General features: G+C 40.6%; 1 protein-coding gene across 1 annotated transcript in view; it reads left to right on the forward strand.

Annotated features, from left to right (window-relative positions):
• Positions 1–23439, forward strand: part of LOC109965141 (partitioning defective 3 homolog) — a 428297-nt gene that overhangs the window by 162963 nt on the left and 241895 nt on the right. The window contains exons 6-13 of the mRNA XM_020608934.1: positions 6315–6415; positions 7257–7340; positions 12906–13031; positions 13996–14121; positions 16514–16741; positions 16970–17157; positions 20501–20640; positions 21347–21475. Of these exons, the coding sequence (XP_020464590.1) occupies positions 6315–6415; positions 7257–7340; positions 12906–13031; positions 13996–14121; positions 16514–16741; positions 16970–17157; positions 20501–20640; positions 21347–21475 (1122 nt within the window). The remainder of the gene's footprint in view (positions 1–6314; positions 6416–7256; positions 7341–12905; positions 13032–13995; positions 14122–16513; positions 16742–16969; positions 17158–20500; positions 20641–21346; positions 21476–23439) is intronic.

Raw genomic sequence — 23439 nt, forward strand, 5'->3', positions numbered from 1 at the left:
TGCTACAGAGGACATGTAGCACAGACTTAGAGACTCAACTGCAAATCCTTCTATTCTCCTTGTGAATTTTTAAGCTTCATCCTGGTGGGTGCCTATTTAAAGCCACAGGCCCACGCTAGCGCACTACAGCTCCTGGCAGAACAGATAACTAGCGTGGAGCTAGAACATCCCGACTCTCCACTCATTGTTCTAGGGGACTTTAACAGAACATATTTCTCCCACGAACTGCCCAAGTACAGACAGCACGTTACTTGTCCCACCAGGGACAAAATCACACTGGACCACTGCTACACAATAATAAAAGATGCCTATCGCTCTATCCCCGCACAGCCCTCATACTCTCTGATCACTGTATGGTCCATCTTATTCCAACCTACAGGCAAAAACTTAAAGCTGCGAAGCCTGTGGTCAAAACAGTGAAGAGCTGGACTGAGGAGGCTAAGTCTGAGCTACTGGCCTGCTTTAACTGCACAGACTGGAGTGTATTTGAGACTGCAGCTACAGACCTGGACAAACTCACTGACAAGGTCACATCTTATATATCAGCTTTTGTGAGGATGTGTGTGTGCCCAAAAAGTCCTTCTGCACATACAACAACAATAAGCCCTGGTTCACTGCGTGACTGAAGCAGCTTTGTCGTGCCAAAGAGGAGGCTTACAGATGGGGGGACAGGACTTTGTACAGCCAGGCAAGGAACACACTGACAAGGGAGATGAGAGCAGCAAAAAAGAGCTACACTGAAAATCTGAAAGCCCAGGTTTCAGCCGACTCCTCTTCATCTGTGTGGAGAAGCCCGAAAACCATCACTGGCTATAGGATGTGCATGACCTCTTTAAAAAAACAAAGGATCAGAAAGGCACCAGGCCCATATGGCGTGACCCCCCTCCTGCTTGAAAGTGTGTGCTGATCAGCTGGCCCCCATCTTCACACTCATCTTCAACAGGTCACTGGAGCTGTGTGAAGTCCCCTCCTGCTTCAAACGCTCCACCATCATCCCAGTCCCAAAGAAAACCTACATCAGTGGACTGAACCACTACAGACCTGTCACCCTGACATCTGTAGTTATGAAGTCCTTTGTTAGATTGGGCTTGGCCCACCTGAAGGACATTGTAGACCCCCTGCTAGACCCCCTGCAGTTTGCCTACTGGGCAAACAGGTCAGTGAACATGGCACTGCATTTCATCCTGCAACACCTCAACGTTCATCATCCCGGACATCCTCCACTCCAAACTGACCCAGCTCCCTGTGCTTGCCCCCACCTGTCAGTGGAGTACTAGCTTTCTGACAGACAGAAAACAGCTGGTGAGGCTGGGGAAACCCACATCCAGCACCCAGACAATAAGCACAGGTGACCCCCAGGGACGTGTGCTCTCCCCTCTGCTGTTTTCACTCTACACCAACTACTGCATCTCGAAGGACCCCTCTGTCAAGCTCCTAAAGTTTGCTGATGATACAACGGTGGTTTCACCCGAGACAGTGACGAGTCAGCTTACAGACGGAAGGCTGAGCAGCTGGTCCTGTGATGTAGCCGCAATAACCTGGAGCTGAACACGTTCAAAACAGTGGACTTCAGGAAGAACCCCCCACCTTATCCCCACTCACCATACTTGGCAGCACTGTATCAGCAGTAAAGCCCTACAAGTTCCTGGGTTCCACCATCTCTCAGGACCTGAAGTGGATGTCCAACATCAGGACCATCATCAGGAAGCCACAGCAGAGGATGTACTCCCTGCGCCAGCTCAGGAAGTTTGACCTGCCCCAGGAGCTGCTGATACAGTTCTACAGAGGAATCATCGAGTCTGTTTGCAGACCCCACACCCCGAACACAAACTGTTTGAGCTCCTCCCCTCTGGACAGCGTTCCAGGTCACTGTACGTGAAGACAACCAGGCACAAGGACAGTTTCTTCCCCCAGGCCATCACTCTGATGAACACTTAACCCACAACAGTATAACTGGACAATAACCCTCAGTGCAATACCTGTAAATATACCTCATACAGATTATACAGATCTGTACAGGTCTCTATTTTTAAGTGCTCTATTTTTATTCCTATTATCTCATTTCAATGAGCATTCCTTTGTCTGTCTGCATTGTTTACTGCCTGTAAACAATGCCTAATACTGCTTATTTTGAATTGTTTGCACTGTTTGTTGCTTGTTAATGCTGCTTATTTTGTTATATTACACAGACTTATGCTGGTTTACTGTTTACTTTCCCATTGGATGGGGATATGTACATACACATTGAGAGCTGATGTACCAGAGTCAAATTCCTCGTTTGTCCAACACACCTGATCAATAAAGCTGATTCTGATTCTGATTTTGATTGTTGCGAAAGATATCCCAGCCCCTGAAAAAGGTGAAAAGAAATCAGAAACGCACAAGACCTATTTGGAGGTACCTGACATTTCAATAAAAGAGTGAGGAAAAAAAAGAAGGTGAGGAGGGTTAAACAGCACTGACTAACAAAGAGTTTCAGCACACTCTCCCAAGGAGACATGCTGCTCTCTGGATGCTAACAGACTCTCTCTCTCTCTGTCTTTCCTTGTCTTTTTCTCTCTCTGAGTGAATGGTGAGTGAGAGGCGTTGTGGAGTTTTAGCGTGTGTTTCAGTGTGAGTGGTTTACTACCTATGTGTGCTTTTCTTCTTTTTCACATTTTTTCATGTGGTGCATCTGTCTGAGGTGGTGTAGTGTTTTTGGGTAGCGTTGCTACCACCTCCAATGGGTGATATGCCTGTTTTGGATGGTGGTATGGAGTTTGAGAAACTAACATGCTGACACGCCGTCAAGCTAGTGCTGGCTGTCAGCTGCTCAGTGGAGGAAGAAAGCCTGGCAGTTGGATGAGTAGTGGGTTATGGCAGTGTGAAGTCTACTTCCCGAATGAATGGTGCTATGAATGGGGTCATCTTTCTGGACATTATAGCTAAAGTTAGTAATGTGGTTGAATTAGCTATACTCATTCAAGACACGTTTATTCCAGTTCTTCTCCTGGTTATTTAGGAAAACGACCATTTCTAAAGCTTTATTAAAAATGATATATTGACTCTCCAGGTACGGATAGCTGGTTTTTCAGTGCATCCTGATAAGCTTACCGCCGCTGTGGCCTCAGGTGTTACTGCTACTGAGGGCCTGAATGGTATTCCTGCTATGAGTTTGGGCGATGCTGTGGCCACAGGCCTGATTAGCACCACAGCTGAGAATGATGGAAGCCTTTGTGTGATTGTGGCTGATCCTAATGGAGTTTCTGTGGGTTTGGCTGCAGTCGCTGATACAAACGGAGCCCCTGCTTTCAATATTGACTGTAGAGGATTGCCAGAAATTACTGATCAGCAGAGGGGAAAAGACAGTAGACAGGATGACACTGCTGTAGGTATGCAAGCACAAAAAGAGTTAGACAAACAAAGTGAAAGCAGGACTGAAGAAGTAGTTGAGAGGCATGAAACAGATCACAGTGTGGTGATTTTATTAAAGATAAGGACATCTGATGGGGAGTTATTGAAAGTATCACAAAAGAGAAAGGATTCAGGAAGCATGAAGAGTTGTGCCAAACCTAAAGTGATTGAAGGCACTCAGGAGGAGACATGTTTGCAGGAATCTGACAGAGAGGCATCGTGGCTATTCTATGGCTAAGATCAGTGGCATTTGCCTAAAATGTCCTACAGAGGAGAAGATATGTGCTTATAGTCAATAATCTTATTTCTTCTGCTCTGTGGCATAGATTGGCTTGTGTTGATCCTGCAGTTTCTTTTTTGACTAATGTCCAAAGATTTTTGGTGGATTATTTCAGGTACATGTTGCACTGGACTTCCTTAAAGAAGAGGCACTACAAGGTTTGGTGCCTCTAGCCAGTGGAGGCGCTCCTTCCATTTACAGTTCATACAGAAGCTCTTAATTGGACATAAAGACCTGGTGTGGAGACCCTTAGTGTGTTGCATTCTTCCACAGTTTGCTGGACTGGGACTTGACTTGCCTCTTTTCTTATTGGATTTCAAACAGATGAATGTTTCCTCTTTGCCTGTGTTCTATCGGAGTGTGTTCACAGCATGGACTCTGCTGAGAAAGCAGAGACAACATCAGACTGACTCTCTGTTTTCCCTGTTGAAAGAGCCTGTAATGTGTAGGGGTGGTTTGGATATCCCTAGCTGTGCTAGCTTGTCTAGATGGTTCCATACTGCCAGGATCTGTACTTTGGGACAGTAGTGGAGCTGACTGGACCCACGATGGATAATCCTGTACACCTGGGTGCTTGTTTGGGAATAAAATCTATGTGATCTATCGCCCACCTCAGTTCAATAAGGATTTTCTAGGTGCCTTTTCTGATTTTTTGGTCCACTTTATGCCTAGATATAACCAGGTTTTAATTATTGGGGATTTTAATATACATGTTTGCTGTCCTGACAAACCTTTAGTTAAGGCTTTTATAAATCTTATTAATTCTTTTAATCTTACACAATTTGTGGCTGATCCTACTCATGAGCACGGGCACACCTTGGACCTTGTCTTATCCTACGGTGTGCCAGTTTGTGAAATAGAAATCTGTGACGCTGTGTTTTCTGATCATTTGCCAGTGTTATTTGTGATTGACTACTTGTGATACAACCGCACCCTGCGCTACTCCGCAGCTCTGCCGTATGTTTAATTCTTCCACTTCTGCTCAGTTTTCTGCCTTCTTTAGTGAAAATCTTGCAATCTCTGACTCTGCGGACGCAGAGGATCTCGCATTAGATTTTCACTCTACCATTGATGCAGTGGTACCACTGAAGATTAGGCGGCCTAGGGCTAAGCTTGAGCCATGGATAAACAAAGAATCCCGCGCTGCCAGGCATGAGTGTCGCAGGGCTGAGTGCAGGTGGAGAAAGGACAAATTACAAGCATCATTTAAGATACTAAGAGACTCTTGGCATAGCTATCAAAAAACTGTGAAAAATCTTAAGAAAAATTATTTCTCTAATATCATTCAAACAAACTGTCATAAGCCTCATGTTTTGTTTAAAGTTATTGATTCAGTTTTGAATGTCCCTCAGGCTGCGTGTTTTGAGTCTTCCCCCACCCTCTGTCAGCAATTTATATACTTTTTTAACAGCAAGGTTATCTCTACCAGAGCTCAAATTTTATCTCCTGTTTATGATTTTTCTGCCTCTCGTCCTTTGTCTGTTTTTAAAAACTCATTTATTCTCGTTGGCATTTTGATATTTTATATTGGTGTTGATTTTATTTATTTTCATTGATTCATGTTTTATATTTTGGTGTCAATCTTATTTGTGCTTGTGGGTTGTGTCTTTGATTTATTGGTTATTGTAATTTACAGCACTTTGGTCCACCTTGGTTGTTTTAGTACTTTATAAATAAAGTTGGTATGGTATGGTATCATCTAACATCCCTGTGTCTTTTACTGGAAAGGATATTTTGTAGTTTTAGTGAGGTTTTTACAAAACAAGTTTTTATTTGTTTGGTCCCCATGAGAAAGGCCAAGTCCCCACAAACTGTAAACAGGTTTCACAGTATGATTAATGCCAGACACACACGCACACACACAGACAAACATGAATCAGCAGTTAATAACAAGAGTGGAAGCATAAACTGAAATTACTTTTCCCTTTCAGTGTGCTTATCACTTACTGATGAACCTCTCTAGCTCTTTCTGGAACTAACCTTCAACACATAATGACTAGTTTAAAATCTTATTAAATGTTATTCAACATGTCTCCCTCCTATTCTACATGCAGCCTTGCTCAAACTGCACCATCCCTGTAAAACAGAGCTCAGATAAAGATTTTACCCTCCATGGAGGACAGCACGAAGACACTGTCTCATCTCAGAGCCTAGTTAAGTCCTCAGATGTCTGACTTTCCTGTAAAAGTCACTGCATGAGATGAGTAAATGAAATGAAGAGAGTGAGAGAGAAATGGATGGCAGCATGCACAAACACTGCCCTTCACTCTAGACCTGATCACATCAGTGCAAAAAGCACGACGGGAGCCACGCTCCACACCAGACCAGATTTATTGAGCAGTTGAACAGGGACACTTTGTCGCTGCAGTCACTGAAGTTTTTGGCTAGAGAGGGATGTTTCTGTAGAAGCAGCATCAGTGTTCCACTCTGCCCTGTGCTACGTCTCCTCTGATTTAGAGCAGATGCTGCTACTTGTTCCTGAAGGTAATTAGATTAAAAGCCAAAGGAAATGCACAGTATAGAGGAGAGGGGGAGAGGCATGCATAGTGAAATGGAAATAATGCATTTGAGTGTGAGCTTTCCTAAAACAGTGCTTTAATGATCTGTTCTGTCTTCTTTATCTTTATTTATTTCATTTTAGGAGGAGGAAGAGCGAAGGAAACAAGAAAGGAGTATTGAGCGGATAGAGCCAGTAGGGAGGGCCGACTCCTCACTGGAGCATTCACCTATATTAAATCTAGAGTGAGTTGCCTCCCAACAACCCCTCAACCACTTACATGCCATACAGTATGTCTTAAAATGTTTCTTTACCTGAATTACAAGTTTGGGAAAACCAACCTTAATATATTTTTTCACTTACCTCTCCTGGTGCCTGGCCATCCAGATAGTGTTGGACTTATTCAGATATTGACATATTTGGTGCAATCGTATGTTATTTGCACTGCTCACAGTATTGAATAGTTACATTTAAAGAATAAATTTCCAGAAACACATCTGTATGTCACTAGAAGTATGTCAGAGAATTGTTGTGTTGTATTTTTGGTGAACATAATCTTCAGTGTATTCTAAATAACACAAGAAATGTGAATATTTGTGAGAACTTCACTATTAAATACTTAAACATAATCATACAAGAGCTTACATCAAGACCAAGGCTTTGTTTAATAAAACATCATCACTTGTGTTCCTTTGTCTTCACATCCTTATCTACACAAATTAACCTTGTCCTACCCCTCCCTCCTTTTTATGCTCATTTTCAATTAATTTATTTTCTTTTAGTGCAACTCTATGATTTTAATCACTTAATTGGATTCTGGGACCCTGATCAACCCCAGGGTCCACCTGCATGAATTCGTAATGGATGATTTTGTATAGACAACACAATGCAGCTTTCACTAATTGGGCCGTGCCGACCACCATTCCATACATTCCGCCAACTTGTCATGTTTGGCTGTCACCTTATGTATTCTGCTTTTTCCCCATGCTCTTGTCATTCTTTTATATTTTTTGTATTTTATTCATGCATATCTCCCCCTGCCTCCTTCTTCTCATCCTTTTGGCCTCAAACATCATCATCCCACAGTGGCATGCTCAAGCCGGTCAAAGTGTCCAATGAAGGGGGGCCCCTTGGGATCCATGTAGTACCTTTCGGTTCACAGAATATCAGGTAAAAGAAATGGGAATCAATGCAGCTTAGTGTATGTCTCCTGTACTCTTTAGTTTGCAGCTTAATTAAGGCCTATTTCAATGTTTTTTTTTATTTTTGTTTTTTCTTCTTCACCTCTTTTTATGTTTTAATCTAGTTTTTTTCATTTAATGTGATTTCTCTGGCAGTTTTTAATTTAATTAGATTTTATTTTGTGCTTATAACCTGTGTCACAATCAGTCAAACAAAACTTTATTTGTATAGCACCTTCCATTCATAGTTAGTACTGTTTATATGTATAAAACAGTATGTGTGTGTATGTATAGTTGAAAGTGTGTCTGAACTTGATTTAAGTTTTTATTTAAAAAGATAGAATGTATACTGTATCACAGAGAATAAATCATTTAAATGTAGTAACAGAAATGATTAAGCAGTGAAATAAACCAGAAAGACAATCAAAATCAAAAGCCAGGCTACAGAGGTAGGTTTAAAGTTTGCAATTTAAACCGTCAGCACTTTCAGCTGCTCTGAGCTCCTCAGGTAGGCTGTTACAACAACTCAAAGCATAAAACCTAAAAGCTGCCTCACCTATAGGTTTTGTACTGCACTTTGGAACAACTCAAACCTCAAAGTGTCGGAGGACGTGAGAGGCCTTACTGGGTCATACACTTGGAAGCCTGTCAGTCAAGCAGGCTGTTGCAAGACCATGAAATGCTTTAAAGACAACTCAAGGAATTTTAAAATCAATATGGAAACTGACAGGCAACCACAATAAGGAATTAAAACATGTTTTCTCTCCTTCTGGTCTTTATCAGCCTTCAGGCAGCAGAGTTCTGAACCAATTATAACTGATTTATAACTTTTTAGGTAGATCAGAGGGGTGAGTATTACTATAGTCCAGTCTGGTGAATATCAAAGTGTGCAATAGTTCCTCTGTATCACTCCAAGAGAGAACTGGATGCACTTTAGTGACATTTTTGACAGAATTTTTAAAATACTTGGCACACAGAAGTTGATAGTGTACAATAAGATGTTTTATAAAATACACAGTGATGGTGTGAGAGAGCCAGGCCAACAACATTTGACAAAGAGATGCTTATACCAACAACATTTCATACAACTAGACAAGTGTGATCTGAGCTATGAGTAGGTTTCACATTGTTTAAAATACATACAATTATTTAATTAGAATCTGCCTTATTGTCAACATGTATATTATAGCCCCTTAATTAAATACAGCTATATAATTTGCATGAGATAAATTCAGAATATTCAGTTACAAAATGGAGAAACAGAGTGTTGTAACTGCTAAAAGGGATGGGTGGCATTGCAGCATTACTGCACTATACTCAAAAGCAGACCAAGCTCCAAGGTCAACATCTCTATCCTTTAGTGTATCAGAAAATATCACAGCTGTTCCTGCCACCTTTCCTTCCCTCACTGCATGAAAGAGAGGAAGTATAGCACACATAAAGCATAAAGCATACAGCAGTTTGGAGGACAGGCTTCCTTTAGCGTGACTGGTGCATTCACACCAAACCAGTTCAGGTCATGTTCAGTAATATGTTCATTAATGCAGAAATCTTTGCTAGAGTTTGCTCTGTTCTGAAGTTGATTCAGACTGCTTCCTTTTGCCTTTTTTTAATTGTTGAGAAGTCTCAGTGACAGGGGGCAAGGTGCAATGCTTCCCAGTTTATGGTTATTCCAGAAAAAAAAGTACAGAGGAAGTGGCCAGATGTAATCAAACTAAAAGGTTGTATATAACACAGATCACTGATGCACGCCTGGCACACCACCAGGGTAAACTACTCACAATATTAAAAAAAAGCTGAGAAACCTCAAAAGTTTAGGTAATTAAGCTTAATACTCTAGATTTTCAGTTCAACCTTCTTGTTTATTTTTTCATTTTTCTTTGATCAGAGCCGAATAAATAACATTAAGTTACATTGTCACAATTCAGAATTTTTACTTGTTATTTTACTCAAAGTTAAATTAACTTACAATTACAATTTACAAATGACATAAAAAAAGACATCATGTCTAGCATGACAGCAGTTTCGGTAATCCCAAGATTATTATTCTTCAATATGACCCCCAAGACATTTAGTCAAGTGAACTTCTGATTTTATGTTAAACTGAGTTTATGAAACAAGTTTGTCTAACATGGCTTTTGACAGAATACATTAAATGGCACACTTTGTATTCCTGTATTCTTCAATGAACTCACACAGGTTTACAGATGTTTCTCAGTTTGTAATGAATCACAGAATAAGAGTCAAACTTATCAGGACACATTCACATTTGATGAAGTAAGAGGCAATTTGTTTTGTGAGCAAGATATTAATTTGTATATTACTTGCTGATAATTGAAGTTTTTAAGGCCTTATAACTTGTAACAGTTTTTTACAGTGCGAATAGGGAAGCTGGAGGATGAGATAAAAAGAACAAAATGAAATGGGATGACATTTGAGAAAGAAGACTGCTATATGTCAGTATCTTTAGACACTAATCCCATTATTGTTTAGAAGTGTGACACTGTATTTAGCTTTGACCTCATGTGATTGACTCTCTAACAAGCTGTGGCACTTTGCGTTATCCTGCGACTGACTATAAAAATAATGACTCATGATGAGTGGCACCAAACAAAATAAAGGGTTTATAAAAATTTAATGAGCAGTGCTGCATGACCAGTAAATTCCTTCTCCATCAGCTAAGGTCGGCACTAATAGCTATTAGAGCTTTCGGTTAACGTCAGACATGATGAGACTTAACGTCTGGTCAAGGATATAATGCTAATGGCCTCACCCAGCTCTTTCCTGTAGCAAGGAGAGGCTTTAGGCTCAGTGGGCTGTCATTAGTGTCTAGACCAGGGCCACAGGGGTCAGACGTGCAGCAAAACCAGACAGCAAATAAGGAGCTGCAGGCACTCCAGCATCGACTGCATGCATTCTGCTTCAGCACACTGACATCAAGTTAGATCCTAGCAAGAGGGGAAGACAGTGGCAGGAGAGAGCTTAGAGACTTTATGACTTCAGCAGAGAGTACCTTTATCACTCTCTCTCTCTCTGAATTTGTTGTATTTGGCACTATACAAACAGAATTGAATTCAACTGAATAACCCTTACAATAACCTTAAACCAAGTTGTCACCCTAAAATTCAGTGATTTTCCTGGGGACCAGCATATGGTCACCACAAGGAAGGTCGAGTCCCCACAATGTGAGTTTGTAAACCAGTTTCAATTCCTACAGTGCGAGGAATGCCAGGCGAGTGCACACACACACACGCACAGAGCCTTACCTGAACATTAATTTACCCTTATGCAATTGAAGAACAGTATCAGGTTTCTCTGAGGGGTGTGTGTTCATCACAGCCTCTTATTGTCAAGAGTTAGTGAACAGTGCTAATCTACCTTGAGTGCTGTATGCACACATACATATTCCGTATGTCTCCACACACACAAACACAAACCCTCGCAGATGCATTCTTTGCTTAATGAACTTCTCATTCATGACCAGTTTCAATTGTAAACAAACTGCGTACATAATTGCCGTGCATAAATGGATCCTGATTGGATTATTATTTGATTTCAGGCAGTGGATGTGAGCAGGTGGCCTCCTTCAAATCATTTCTCAGCACTGGTGCCCAGCTACAAGTTGGAGTAAAGCCATAGTACAATGCTGATTCTTGTGTTCTAGGATTTAGTAAGCCTTCTATTTTTCTCCAGAGTCAGCAGAAAATTTTCATTTTGTGTTTTCATTTATATCCGATACCTAATGAATACACCCAATGAGAATGCTATTTAGATTTTGCTTTAGCTGTCCTGCTATCCCCAGGTAACTGATTCTTATGTACAAAAATCCCATCAGTGAGATGATAAGGAATTGAGATGGTGGCGATGCATTACACTCTTAATAATTGTATTTTTATGAAATCGTCATCTTCTTCAAATCCCTGAAAGATGCCGCTTTATCTCTAATCCTTACTTCTGCTGCTTTGAATACTGATCAGGGATCAAACAAAACTCCTTCATCTACTGTCTCTGGTCCTCCACCAGATCAGAAACCATTAGATTGTTTCCTTGGTGTAATCTCCATGCACACTACTTTGTTTTCAAGCTGCAAACACTGATGGAGATAAGACACAATCATGGCAGCTTTCACAATACATGCAGTTATTCTTTGTTCAGCACACTTACTGGCAAGGCTGGCTCAGACACTGAGGGAGAGGGAAGGGCCTTTCATGATCTTTAATTTCAAGTTAATAGTGAACCACTTACCCCCACTGAGGAGCTGAGATTGGTCTGAGGTGTGAGCGTGGATGTCCACATTATGCAGCCAATTAGAATAATGTTCTGAAAGTGCCCCTGTTTGGCTGAAATGCTAAAGAGCTCTGCAAAACTGCCCTTGACATCTGCAGAAAACAGGGTCACAATTTAAATGTGCTGCTGTTAATGTGTTTAGTGAAATCATAGGAAATAACAGAGAATAATGAAAAACTCACAGCTTATCCCTACCACAGATAAGCCATCGATTGCAGTGAAGGTTCTGTATCTTTTTACATTTTAGTTGTTTTTTTGGCTCTGATATACAGTATTTCTTCATTATTTTTAATTTCCCAAAAGTAAGAAACCAAACTTTTTGTCAGCTTATGTAAGGTCACCCAGTGTTTGCACTCAGTCTACTTGTTTCCTCAGGCATCTGGTGCCTTAGAGACGAATGGAGTTTGTAGTGCACATCAGATATCGTTATCCTCAGGGCCTAACTAAGGAGCTCACTGTTGTATTTATTTGGGGGGGTGGGGGGTATTTCAAGGTAAATGTGTCTTCCTTTGAAAGGACTGCTGAGATGGCATTGCTGTGGAGCTGTTTGGGTATTTCTTACAGCAGTGCCGTATGTCATCTTAAGCTCTACTGAAGTCAACTGCAGCATTTCCCCAGAAGACTTAAGCTGATTTCGTAGCTGTTGCTCTGGATTACTTAAGACAACCTACCCTGTCATTCTGTCGGACCTGCCCACAGCGAGGCAGACAGATTGGAGGACAGAGGGCCAGATGACGCCTTAATATCAAGTTAGCAATGCAGTGCTTCTCTAGGCTGCAGTGACATGCAGGTCGTTATAAAAGCTTAAGTTCAAATTTTAAAAGTTAAGAGTAGAACACAAAAATAGAACTATTTAAAATAGGAACTGAATTAGAATATTTTATGATCGTTTAGACTTGTTCACTGATGAAGCCCACATAAAAATGGACTTGTACTTTCTTGATTGACTGTTGATTCATTTATTATACACCCCTAGGCATATTACTACAGTAACAACTGATAGAAACTGTAACTTAAATGAATTATAAATAAATTACTATTACAAATACCACCCAACTTACTGTATCATTAATACTCACTTCTTCCACTCTTACATATTCCTTCTGTTCTATATGGAGCCACTACTTTTTTAAATGTAAGGATGCAAGGTACAGGGCTTGCAACTTGCTGCCTGCTGTTCAGTGTACTGATTAGTGACAGTGTGTGTTGTGATTGAAATGGTACATGTCCAAAATGTGACCTGTTTTGTGATCATTTTGTGATCAAGGACTCAGGGCCTGCTAGTGACACGCCTGGAGCCGGGGGGCAAAGCGGAACAAGAGCGTCTCTTCCAGGAGAACGACTGCATAGTCAGGATAAATCGGGCCAACATTTGCGATCTGCGCTTCGAACAGTAAGTTCCGAAGTTGGCCCTATATTGACGAACATTTTTTTTAATGCTGTATTGTTTTACATGTAGTCGATGGTTATTTTTCCATTTTGTAAATTCTAATATTTCTACTTCCACTAGATTTTCAAATAATTTCAGTTTCTTCTCTTGTTGTGAGGTGTGAGGAATGCCATGCTGATTTAAATTTCTGTTCATTGCAAGGCTAGGACACATGCAGTGTTATCCTGGAGCACTCTCTACTGTGTGATACAGTGAGAGCACTATGTTGGCCACTGAGTGCAATGACAGTAAATAGTGTTGCTGTTAATAAGTGTAGCCCAAACCGCAAGAAGACATGTCACAAATGCACAATAAAATGGAATTATTGCTGACTTGTTGGCCTCCCTGTAATAAATGTCAGGGAGCCCCCAGTCCTTCATGACTGCTTTGCCTTCTGATGTGAAACCACTGACACTTTTCTTTTGATTCTTTCAGTACACTGCTTACCTTCACTTCCTGAAGCTGTTAAGTTCAAATTTTAAAAGTTAAGAGTAGAACACAAAAATAGAACTATTTAAAATAGGAACTGAATTAGAATATTTTATGATCGTTTAGACTTGTTCACTGATGAAGCCCACATAAAAATGGACTTGTACTTTCTTGATTGACTGTTGATTCATTTATTATACACCCCTAGGCATATTACTACAGTAACAACTGATAGAAACTGTAACTTAAATGAATTATAAATAAATTACTATTACAAATACCACCCAACTTACTGTATCATTAATACTCACTTCTTCCACTCTTACATATTCCTTCTGTTCTATATGGAGCCACTACTTTTTTAAATGTAAGGATGCAAGGTACAGGGCTTGCAACTTGCTGCCTGCTGTTCAGTGTACTGATTAGTGACAGTGTGTGTTGTGATTGAAATGGTACATGTCCAAAATGTGACCTGTTTTGTGATCATTTTGTGATCAAGGACTCAGGGCCTGCTAGTGACACGCCTGGAGCCGGGGGGCAAAGCGGAACAAGAGCGTCTCTTCCAGGAGAACGACTGCATAGTCAGGATAAATCGGGCCAACATTTGCGATCTGCGCTTCGAACAGTAAGTTCCGAAGTTGGCCCTATATTGACGAACATTTTTTTTAATGCTGTATTGTTTTACATGTAGTCGATGGTTATTTTTCCATTTTGTAAATTCTAATATTTCTACTTCCACTAGATTTTCAAATAATTTCAGTTTCTTCTCTTGTTGTGAGGTGTGAGGAATGCCATGCTGATTTAAATTTCTGTTCATTGCAAGGCTAGGACACATGCAGTGTTATCCTGGAGCACTCTCTACTGTGTGATACAGTGAGAGCACTATGTTGGCCACTGAGTGCAATGACAGTAAATAGTGTTGCTGTTAATAAGTGTAGCCCAAACCGCAAGAAGACATGTCACAAATGCACAATAAAATGGAATTATTGCTGACTTGTTGGCCTCCCTGTAATAAATGTCAGGGAGCCCCCAGTCCTTCATGACTGCTTTGCCTTCTGATGTGAAACCACTGACACTTTTCTTTTGATTCTTTCAGTACACTGCTTACCTTCACTTCCTGAAGCTGAATGAAAGTAAAATAATTTATCCAAAGCAACCCTTCTTTCTCACATTCACATGGCCTGCATGTGTGAGCCCTCACACATACTTACACATGCTCTGATGCATTGACATGAAGCTGTAAAGTCTTATCTACAACCAGCGTGTGTCTGGGTGTGTTTGCATGTGTGTGTGCCAGGTTAAGAAATAGATTGCTTTTCCTCCAGGCTGGATTCTGGAGGCAGCATATGGAGACGGTCTGATTGGCTCTCTCCCTTATCATTCACTCCTCCACAGAAAGAAATAACCTAAATTTCTGCTAACAAGGGTCAAGCTTACAGTCATACTGGGATGGACATAGTAATCTTAACCACTCTGCATTCAGAAGTAGAGTCACAAACTACCCATTTGTTCCTGAAAAAGTATCACTATCAAAATGTGTTTTAATCAAAGCATGTCAAATAGTTTATAACTGATTTTGGCAAAGATAAGACAAGCTCTTCATGTCCTTGGAAAACTCTAGACTGTCAGTTACCTTACCTAACATTATGGTAATTTGTTCATTAGACTCTGTACAAACTTTTTTTCCCCCTTTCCTTTTTAAAATAATGTTATTGTCATTAGTAAACATCTCAGTTCAGTCCCAGCCTTTCTTTTGTGAAGAGGCCTTTGAACCAAACTCACAAGAGAGTTATGTTTTGTAGTACTGCACACAAACACACACTCCTCACCATTATCCACTGCAAATGCATATGATGTTTTTGCCATAAAATTATGTGTAGGAGCTAAAACTTTCATCTCTGTCTGTCCCTCTTGCTCGCTCATCACCTCCTCCACCCCTTTATTGTGTACCTCACAGAATGACAATTTAAAGTCATAGTCTAATCTCTTTGGATTGTTTTGCATGGGTAAATACTTTGAAGGTGCTTAATCTAACTGAATGTAATGATGCATAGATGGGGTAATTTATTATTCAATCAGGCCTGTGTGGAGGCTGATTGCTGAAGCGGTGGCACTGTATATGTGCATGTGGGAGCATTTGCACACAACATACTTACTCAGTCATCATCCCTCAGTGTGCAAATGTGAGTGATTTTTGTAAATTACCACAAGAATAATGATGGGAGAAACCAAATCCCACAGGAGCGCCTTGGATCGGCATGCAAACGAAATGCTGTTTGTTGTGGTAGAAACAACCAAGTGGCTGTCATTTTGATGGACTCGGCATAGTGTTATTGGTGTGGCAATGGAGGTCTGGAAACAAGAGTTGGGGTTTTTGGGATCCTGACATCCACTATCCTCTGTGCCCATATGTTGCTGCTTTGCCTGCTCTGGCAATCAAGTCTATATGCTAAGTGCTGTTGGCAAACCATACTAAACAATTCTTGTGTCTGGGAATGATGTTGAGCTCTTGCCTTAGCTTACTTGGCCTCAAAACTTTCACAAGACCCTGTGTGTGTTTTGTTCATTTTGTATGTAAGGAATGAAGTGTGTGTCTACAGTACATAGACTGGAACCTCATTGTCTGAATTGATGTTGTGATGCATCATTTCTGATTTGATTGTTGAGTCAACTCATGTCCATTCAACTCTCACCACACACAAACATGGAGACGACCATAGTGTAGGCAAACTTAGACATTCTACAGCTCCCTGGCATAACATAGAACACACAATATACTGTATCATATTTCAGCACTTATTCTACATTCACCCTCCCCATCTCTTTCCATTCTTGATGCTGGTCAATGTAGACAATATATTTTCTGTTCTCTGCTGTTACACAGTGAGTAGCCTAACTCAACTCTTCTTATTGCCTTTCAATGCATCTTTTACCCTTCTATATACAGTACGTTGTTAAATCTCTGTTAATGATTAGGCATGGCCTTCACACTCTCACTCTCTCTCTATCACTTTCAGAGCCCAGAACATTTTCAGGCAGGCGATGCGTTCCAAGGTCATCCTTTTTCACGTGGTCCCTGCGGCCATGAAGAGGGAGTATGAACTGCTGTCAGCACAGAGTGAGCTCAGCCCTCCCCAGTCCTACAGAGTCCGCTTTAGTCAGGACTTTGAGCAGCCGAGGGACAGGTCCAGTCTGGTGGGGGCACTGGTGTCCAAGTCTGGAACACAATCTGACCTCAAACTCAAGTGGGTTTGATACTCCTTTTGTTTCTGTATAAAAGTTGTCTTGCCCTTTTGGCACCCCCAACAACAATTTGTTTGGTGAAAAGATATTCAAATGGCACATGCATCAAAAAAGTGTCACTGAATGGCTGAATGTTGTTCAGCCAAACACGACAAACCGGAAATGTCAAAGGAACTAAACTAGTTTTCCTTTCCACCATATTGCCTTAAACCTTGATTTCTGTCTTGTAGCCACCAGAGCCCTTTGGCAAGAAGCACCCCAGATCCGGGCCAACGGTATGTCATGTTACCTCACATCTTGGTCTCCAGGACTGCATCAGCCTCTTCCCCCTCCCTGCAAAGGAGGATAAGCACAAACACATCCACTGGCTCCTATGTAAAGAAAAAAGGCCGCAGATTTAACATGCACCTGAAGAAAGGTAAGAACCTGCAGATACATGAAATGAGAATAATGAGAATAGTAATCAAATTAATGATGTGAGTAAAATTAACAGGTGGCAAGAAAAACTGAATAGTTTGACTGTCTGTCACCACTCCTCAGTGAGACAAAGGGAACAAAGGGCCACCACATCGTCTGTATTGAGGGAGACATAAAACAAACATAAATCTCTCAGGAAAATTTCAGAATTATCTTCTTTCTTCTGAACTTTGCTTATACAAATATTGATCAGCCTTTTTGTGAAAGCAGAATTTATTTTTTTACTTTTATATTTTTTATGCATTTGGACTTCATCACTACGGTGTTGTGGCTAAAATGAGATTCAGCATTCAGCCTGTTACCTGATAGAAGCCTTTGATAAAATCAAAACTTGATACTGGAGCAGCTGTATGTGTTCATAGTGCGTTTACTGCGAGGGACCATTGCATTTTCGTCACTTCGCTATTTCTACATGTATTGCCAAGCATTTGGTTGAGAAAAAAACAGTGCTGAGGTTGTTTCCCCACTCTCTTTCTTCTTTTAAAATCTTTTATAAATCCTTTTTTTCTGTTGGATTGAGCAGATGTTTAGTTGAAAGCTGTCACCGAGGCCGGAGCAACGAGCTTCAGGGAATAGTGAAGCAAGCGAGGGCAGCAGTGCGGGCTAAATTCAACACCCTCTGGGGAAACGCAGTCACAGAATCGAAGGTTCTGAATTCTTATACAGTGTGGAGCTGCAGTGCAAGTTATATTTATTTGTTTATATTGGGATAAAGTTCCTCTTTTTTTTGTTTACACAGAACCCTCTCATTTTAGTGAAACCAAGCCAGGAAGATGCTGGTTGAGCTCCAGCAGGAGACCGATGCCAGTAGTTTAATTTATTTTCACTAACCACGTTGATTTACGGTCTAATGCAAGACCACTCATAATTCTCAAAAGTATGCTCTTGCCCAAGTGACAGAAATAAGATTGTTGTTCATTGTTAAATTTAAATAGGCTTACTGAAATGGATGTGCTGGATTCTATACTTCAGTTCATGTGTAAACCTTTATTGGAAATGAATTATTATTGGAATGTTGCTGAATTGAAAATTCAACTGAACACTAAAATCTGCCAAGGGAAATGTGCATCTGTAATCATTTCTGACAGTTCCATTTGATTACTATCAGACTGCTGATCTACTTTTAGACAGGCCTCAGCAGCTTTGTTGTTGACTCATTGTAATTGAAGTGATTCAGCATTAAATGGTACTGGGTTCCAAGTGATAGGGGCAGATCTTGCATGGCGAATTAACAAGAATGCCTTAATCAAATACTGCAGTCAAAAAGGATATACACAGTTGCTCTAATGTGTCACAGTCTCTCCTCACATGTGCTGTTTAATTGGCTTACTGGATCCAGAAATCTAACTAATCCAAACAAGATACAATTACTTTTACCCCAGTCTTCTGTTACTCATAATAAAGACATCAATGGTTAATTAATGCAGGCCTATTAGAGATGGATTGTCCTAATTGCCTGATTGGAAACCATTAACAATGGGATCTTATTATGGGCAGGAGTTGGATTCTGTTCATTAGGCTGTGTGCAGGAATAGGGATAGTAGAGGGACTGGCATGGGAGGGAGGTCACTGTGGAAAGTTGAATAAAGACCTTGATGTAGAGGTTTTGAAGGGGGCACCATAATATTCAGCTTGTTCAGACATGAAACTGCCATTGTGATGTCATAGGTCATGAAGTAGGATCGACAAAACTTTATTTTGACATCTGTAAAATCAGTCACTTATTTAGTTAGAATTGAAATTGGCATCATTTGTTTTTTAATTCTATATTTACAGTTTCATTTTGAGTATAGCACCTGGTACTGATGGTAGCCTGTGTAACCTTCTATTAAAAGTTTGACACTGCAGATTTAACATTAAACATTTACAAGGACAGATATGACAGCTTTGTGCTGCATTGATGGAGAGATCGCAGCACATCATTATCCTCAAAAGCTCAACTTTCTGAATTTATAAGAAACCTCTTCCTCACCTTTGTGAAAGTTATTTTGTGTGCAGAAGCCATGAGAAAGTTGCCATCATGCATCTTTTTCTTTCTGACTCATCACCACCGTCACTGTCAGCAAGTTGACAAACAGTTCAGCAGACTGCTAGAGAGACATACTGGGAAAAGTAGGTCATGATGAGCCATCAGAGGTTCTGACAGGAATGAGCAGCCACTTTCACATGAATACTAATCACTGTTGTCACCAGAAAGGCCTAAACTGAAACCACATAATGCAAGTTTCTCACTTTACCAGAAGCACACCTAGCTAGGTTATGCATGGTGGAATCTATCTCTCTGAACGCTGCTCTTTATGAGTTGTCTAACAGCATTATGTAGCAGTGCTGTTCAATTTTTAAATATACTGTCAACGAATAACCCAATTAATACTGTTTACTTGGTTTACCTCATTCTTCATCTGACAGTTGTCAAATTTGGGTGTGGTCAGCAGTAAAGGTCAGCTCTCTTATTTATTTTTGATTTGGCAATCCTCTTATTTATCATTTTTGTATTTGCCTATTTCTTTCTGACCACCAATTCAAATTCATTTAATGAACCTTAAAGGTCAGTCTTAAAACCTAAGGTAAAGGGCTTTGCACAGCTGATATCTGAAGTGTTTCTCAGATTCACTTATTGAATTTAGCTGCACCACTCCCTGCGCATTAAAAAGGCATGTAGCTCTTCCACAGGGCTACATATTCCTACTTATCTCATTTCACAATGAGCATTCCTTTGTCTGTCTGCATTGTTTACTGCTGTTTATACTGCTTATTTTGCATTTTTTGAAGTGTTTGTTGCTGTTAATGCTGCTTATTACTGTACATTTATAAAATCATGTGGCAGTGTTGAAACGTGTTATAAAACATAAAAACATGCATGTTATTTATGTCCCCCTCTTTACATGGTCATAAGAGACTGTCCTGTTAGGTGCTATAGCTTGGTGACATCTAGTGACAGTGTTATTTTTGACATGAGGAAAGGCATAAGTAAGTTGTCACGTGGTGCGTAACAAAGACATTCATTCAGACATAACATTCTAACACAAGATTTAATACAAGAAAACAATTGGTGCCATGGTTCACTTTTCAGAATCAACACTCTGTCTGCTAACATTGAAACAGAACAGACTAAAGCAGACTTTGAATCTTAATAAATTGCATTACTAACACATTAAGGTCTAACAATTACTAATATCTAACAGGATGTTATGTGGTAAACCTTTGACGTTTGACCTATTTTTAGGAAGAAGAAAAGAAAAAAACTATAAACAGTTTTAAAAAATGTTCATTTGTTTTCCTAGGTCCAGAGGGACTTGGGTTCAGCATCACATCCAGAGACATCCCGATTGGTGGCAGTGCTCCCATTTATGTCAAAAACATCCTTCCTCGGGGGGCCGCCATCCAAGATGGCCGACTGAAAGCTGGAGACCGGCTGCTGGAGGTGGGGCAGCGCTTTGAAGAACCTCTAACCATTATGTGGTCTCACCTTGTGAGACTGTATGCTATTTCAGAAACTAAGAGAGGGATTTATTAAACCTGTTGCAAATCACCTTCAGCTGCACCAAATACTGCAGCAGAGCAGGTTTTCAGTTTAGCTGCATATTCGCCAATACTGATGTTGTAAATGAACACAATTGCGGCAATGTTAATTTGAATACATGGCCGCTTATAAAGAACTGCTGCCTGTATTGTGTTCATATGAACCAGGAGGGAGTTTAGAAGAAAGTGTACATTTATAGCAACTGAACTTTAATATGATTGAAGAAAACAAACATATTTCAGAGCAGTGTCTTCTGCTAGTCACATCATTGTTTATTTGGTAGGTAGGTAGGTAGGTACTTTATTGATCCCTCAATGGGGAAATTTCAGTGTTTCAGCAGCAATGGAGAATAAACAACTGATGGCACTGATGGCATTTGTATAAATTTTCATTCTCTCCTCCCTTATTTTTGCACCCTTGAATGGGAACACCTTAAAATATATATTGTATGAGCAAATGTGCAGATTCCAGCGGTGCCACTTTCTTTCTTTTTCTCTGACACAAAACCCCATTGTGACTCCTTAGAAAATATCAACACACAACTTTACTGTTACAAAACCTGAGCCACAAAACCTTGGCAAATATGTCCTTAATTGTGTATCTGCAGGTTAATGGGGTGGATCTTAATGGTAAGACTCAGGAAGAGGTGGTGGCCCTGCTACGAGCAACACCCATGGGTGGGACTGTGAACCTAATGGTTATTCGCCAGGAGGACTCCCTGCTGCCTCGAGAAGTGGTCAGTTACCAGTCATCACATACAGTGGGGCAAATAAGTATTTGATACTCCGCCGATTTTTCAAGTTTTCCCAATTACAGCAAATGGACAGATCTGTAATTTTCATCGTAGGTACACCTCAACTGTGAGAGACAGAACCTACAAAAATATTCCAGAAAATAACATTGTTAGATTTTTAAATAATTTATTTCCATTTTATTGCATGAAATAAGTATTTGATCACCTACCAACCAGCAAGAATTCTGGCTCTCACAGACCTGTTAGTTTGTCTTTAAGAAGCCCTCCTATCCTCCACTTATTGCCTGTATTAATTGCACCTGTTTGAACTCGTTACCTGTATAAAAGACACCTGTCCACACACTCAGTCTGTCAGAATCCAACTTCTCCACTATGGGCAAGACCAAAGAGCTGTCTAAGGACACTAGGGACAAAATTGTAGACCTGCACAAGGCTGGGATGGGCTACAGGACAATAGGCAAACAGCTTGGTGAGAAGGCAACAACTGTTGGCGCAATTATTAGAAAATGGAAGAAATTCAAGATGACTGTCAATCTCCTTTGGACTAGGGCTTCTTGCAAGATCTCGCCTCGTGGAGTATCAGTGATCCTTAGAACGGTGAGTGATCAGCCTAGAACTACACGGGAGGACCTGGTCAATGACCTCAAGAGAGCTGGAACCACAGTCTCAACGGTTACCATTAGTAACACACTACACCGTCATGGCTTAAAATCCTGCAGCGCACGCAAAGTCCCTCTGCTCAAGCCAGCAGATTTCCAGGCCCGTCTAAAGTTTGCCAAAGACCATCTGGATGATCCAGAGGAGGCATGGGAGAAGGTCACGTGGTCAGATGAGACCAAAATAGAAGTTTTTGGTATAAACTACACTCGCCGTGTTTGGAGAAAGAAGAAGGATGAGTACAATCCCAAGAACACCATCCCAACCATGAAGCATGGGGATGGAAACATCATGCTTTGGGGGTGCTCTTCTGCAGAGGGGACAGGACGACTGCACCGTATTGAGGAGAGGATGGAAGGGGCCATGTATCGTGAGATTTTGGGCAACAACCTCCTTCCCTCAGTAAGAGCATTGAAGATGGGTCGTGGCTGGGTCTTCCAGCATGACAATCGCCCCAAACACACAGCCAGGGCAACTAAGGAGTGGCTCTGTAAGAAGACCTGTATGGTGGAGCGGGCCAAAATCCCTGCTGCAGTGTGTGCAAACCTGATCAAGAACTAAGGAAACATCTGACCTCTGTAACTGTAAACAAAGGTTTTGGTACCAAATATTAAGTTCTGTTTTTTTTACTGTATCAAATACTTATTTCATGCAATAAAATGGAAATAAATGATTTAAACATCTAACAATGTGATTTTCTGGAATTTTTTTGTAGATTCTGTTTCTCACAGTTGAGGTGTACCTACGATAAAAATTACAGACAATTACAGAACTGTCCAATCTTTGTAAGTGGGAAAATCGGCAGTGTATCAAATACTTATTTGCCCCACTGTAACCTCATATTTTCACCGCTGCTTTGCCACAAAGAACCAAAGATTCCTCTTTAACAGCTGCACCTTTGGGGTGTTTTTACACACAACATGAACTGCCTATACAGTATCAACATCATATGCAAACACAACACTTGATGATTATGTGTACAGCACAAAAATATGGTTTACTTAGTTTAGTTACTCTTGAACTTCTTCAGTCCATCACCTTCTCTGTCTCTGTTTTCATAATGTTGTCTGCACTGAAACATTTTTGTGTCTTTCCCAGCCAAAATACAATTTCAACTCAGCACGATAGAAAAGAGACAGTCCCTAACAGGCTCTGTTACTCTCTGTATAGTACCTCTGACTTCTGCATTTCAGGGCCAGTCTTGGCCAAAAAGACACACTCTCTCTTCTAAAAATTATGTTCCTATATAGCCTATGTAACTAAACTGCAAAGGCTGATACATTTTGTAG

Source organism: Monopterus albus, unplaced genomic scaffold (genome assembly GCF_001952655.1).
Source record: "Monopterus albus unplaced genomic scaffold, M_albus_1.0 scaffold96.1, whole genome shotgun sequence".
In the NCBI taxonomy this organism is placed as follows: domain Eukaryota; kingdom Metazoa; phylum Chordata; class Actinopteri; order Synbranchiformes; family Synbranchidae; genus Monopterus; species Monopterus albus.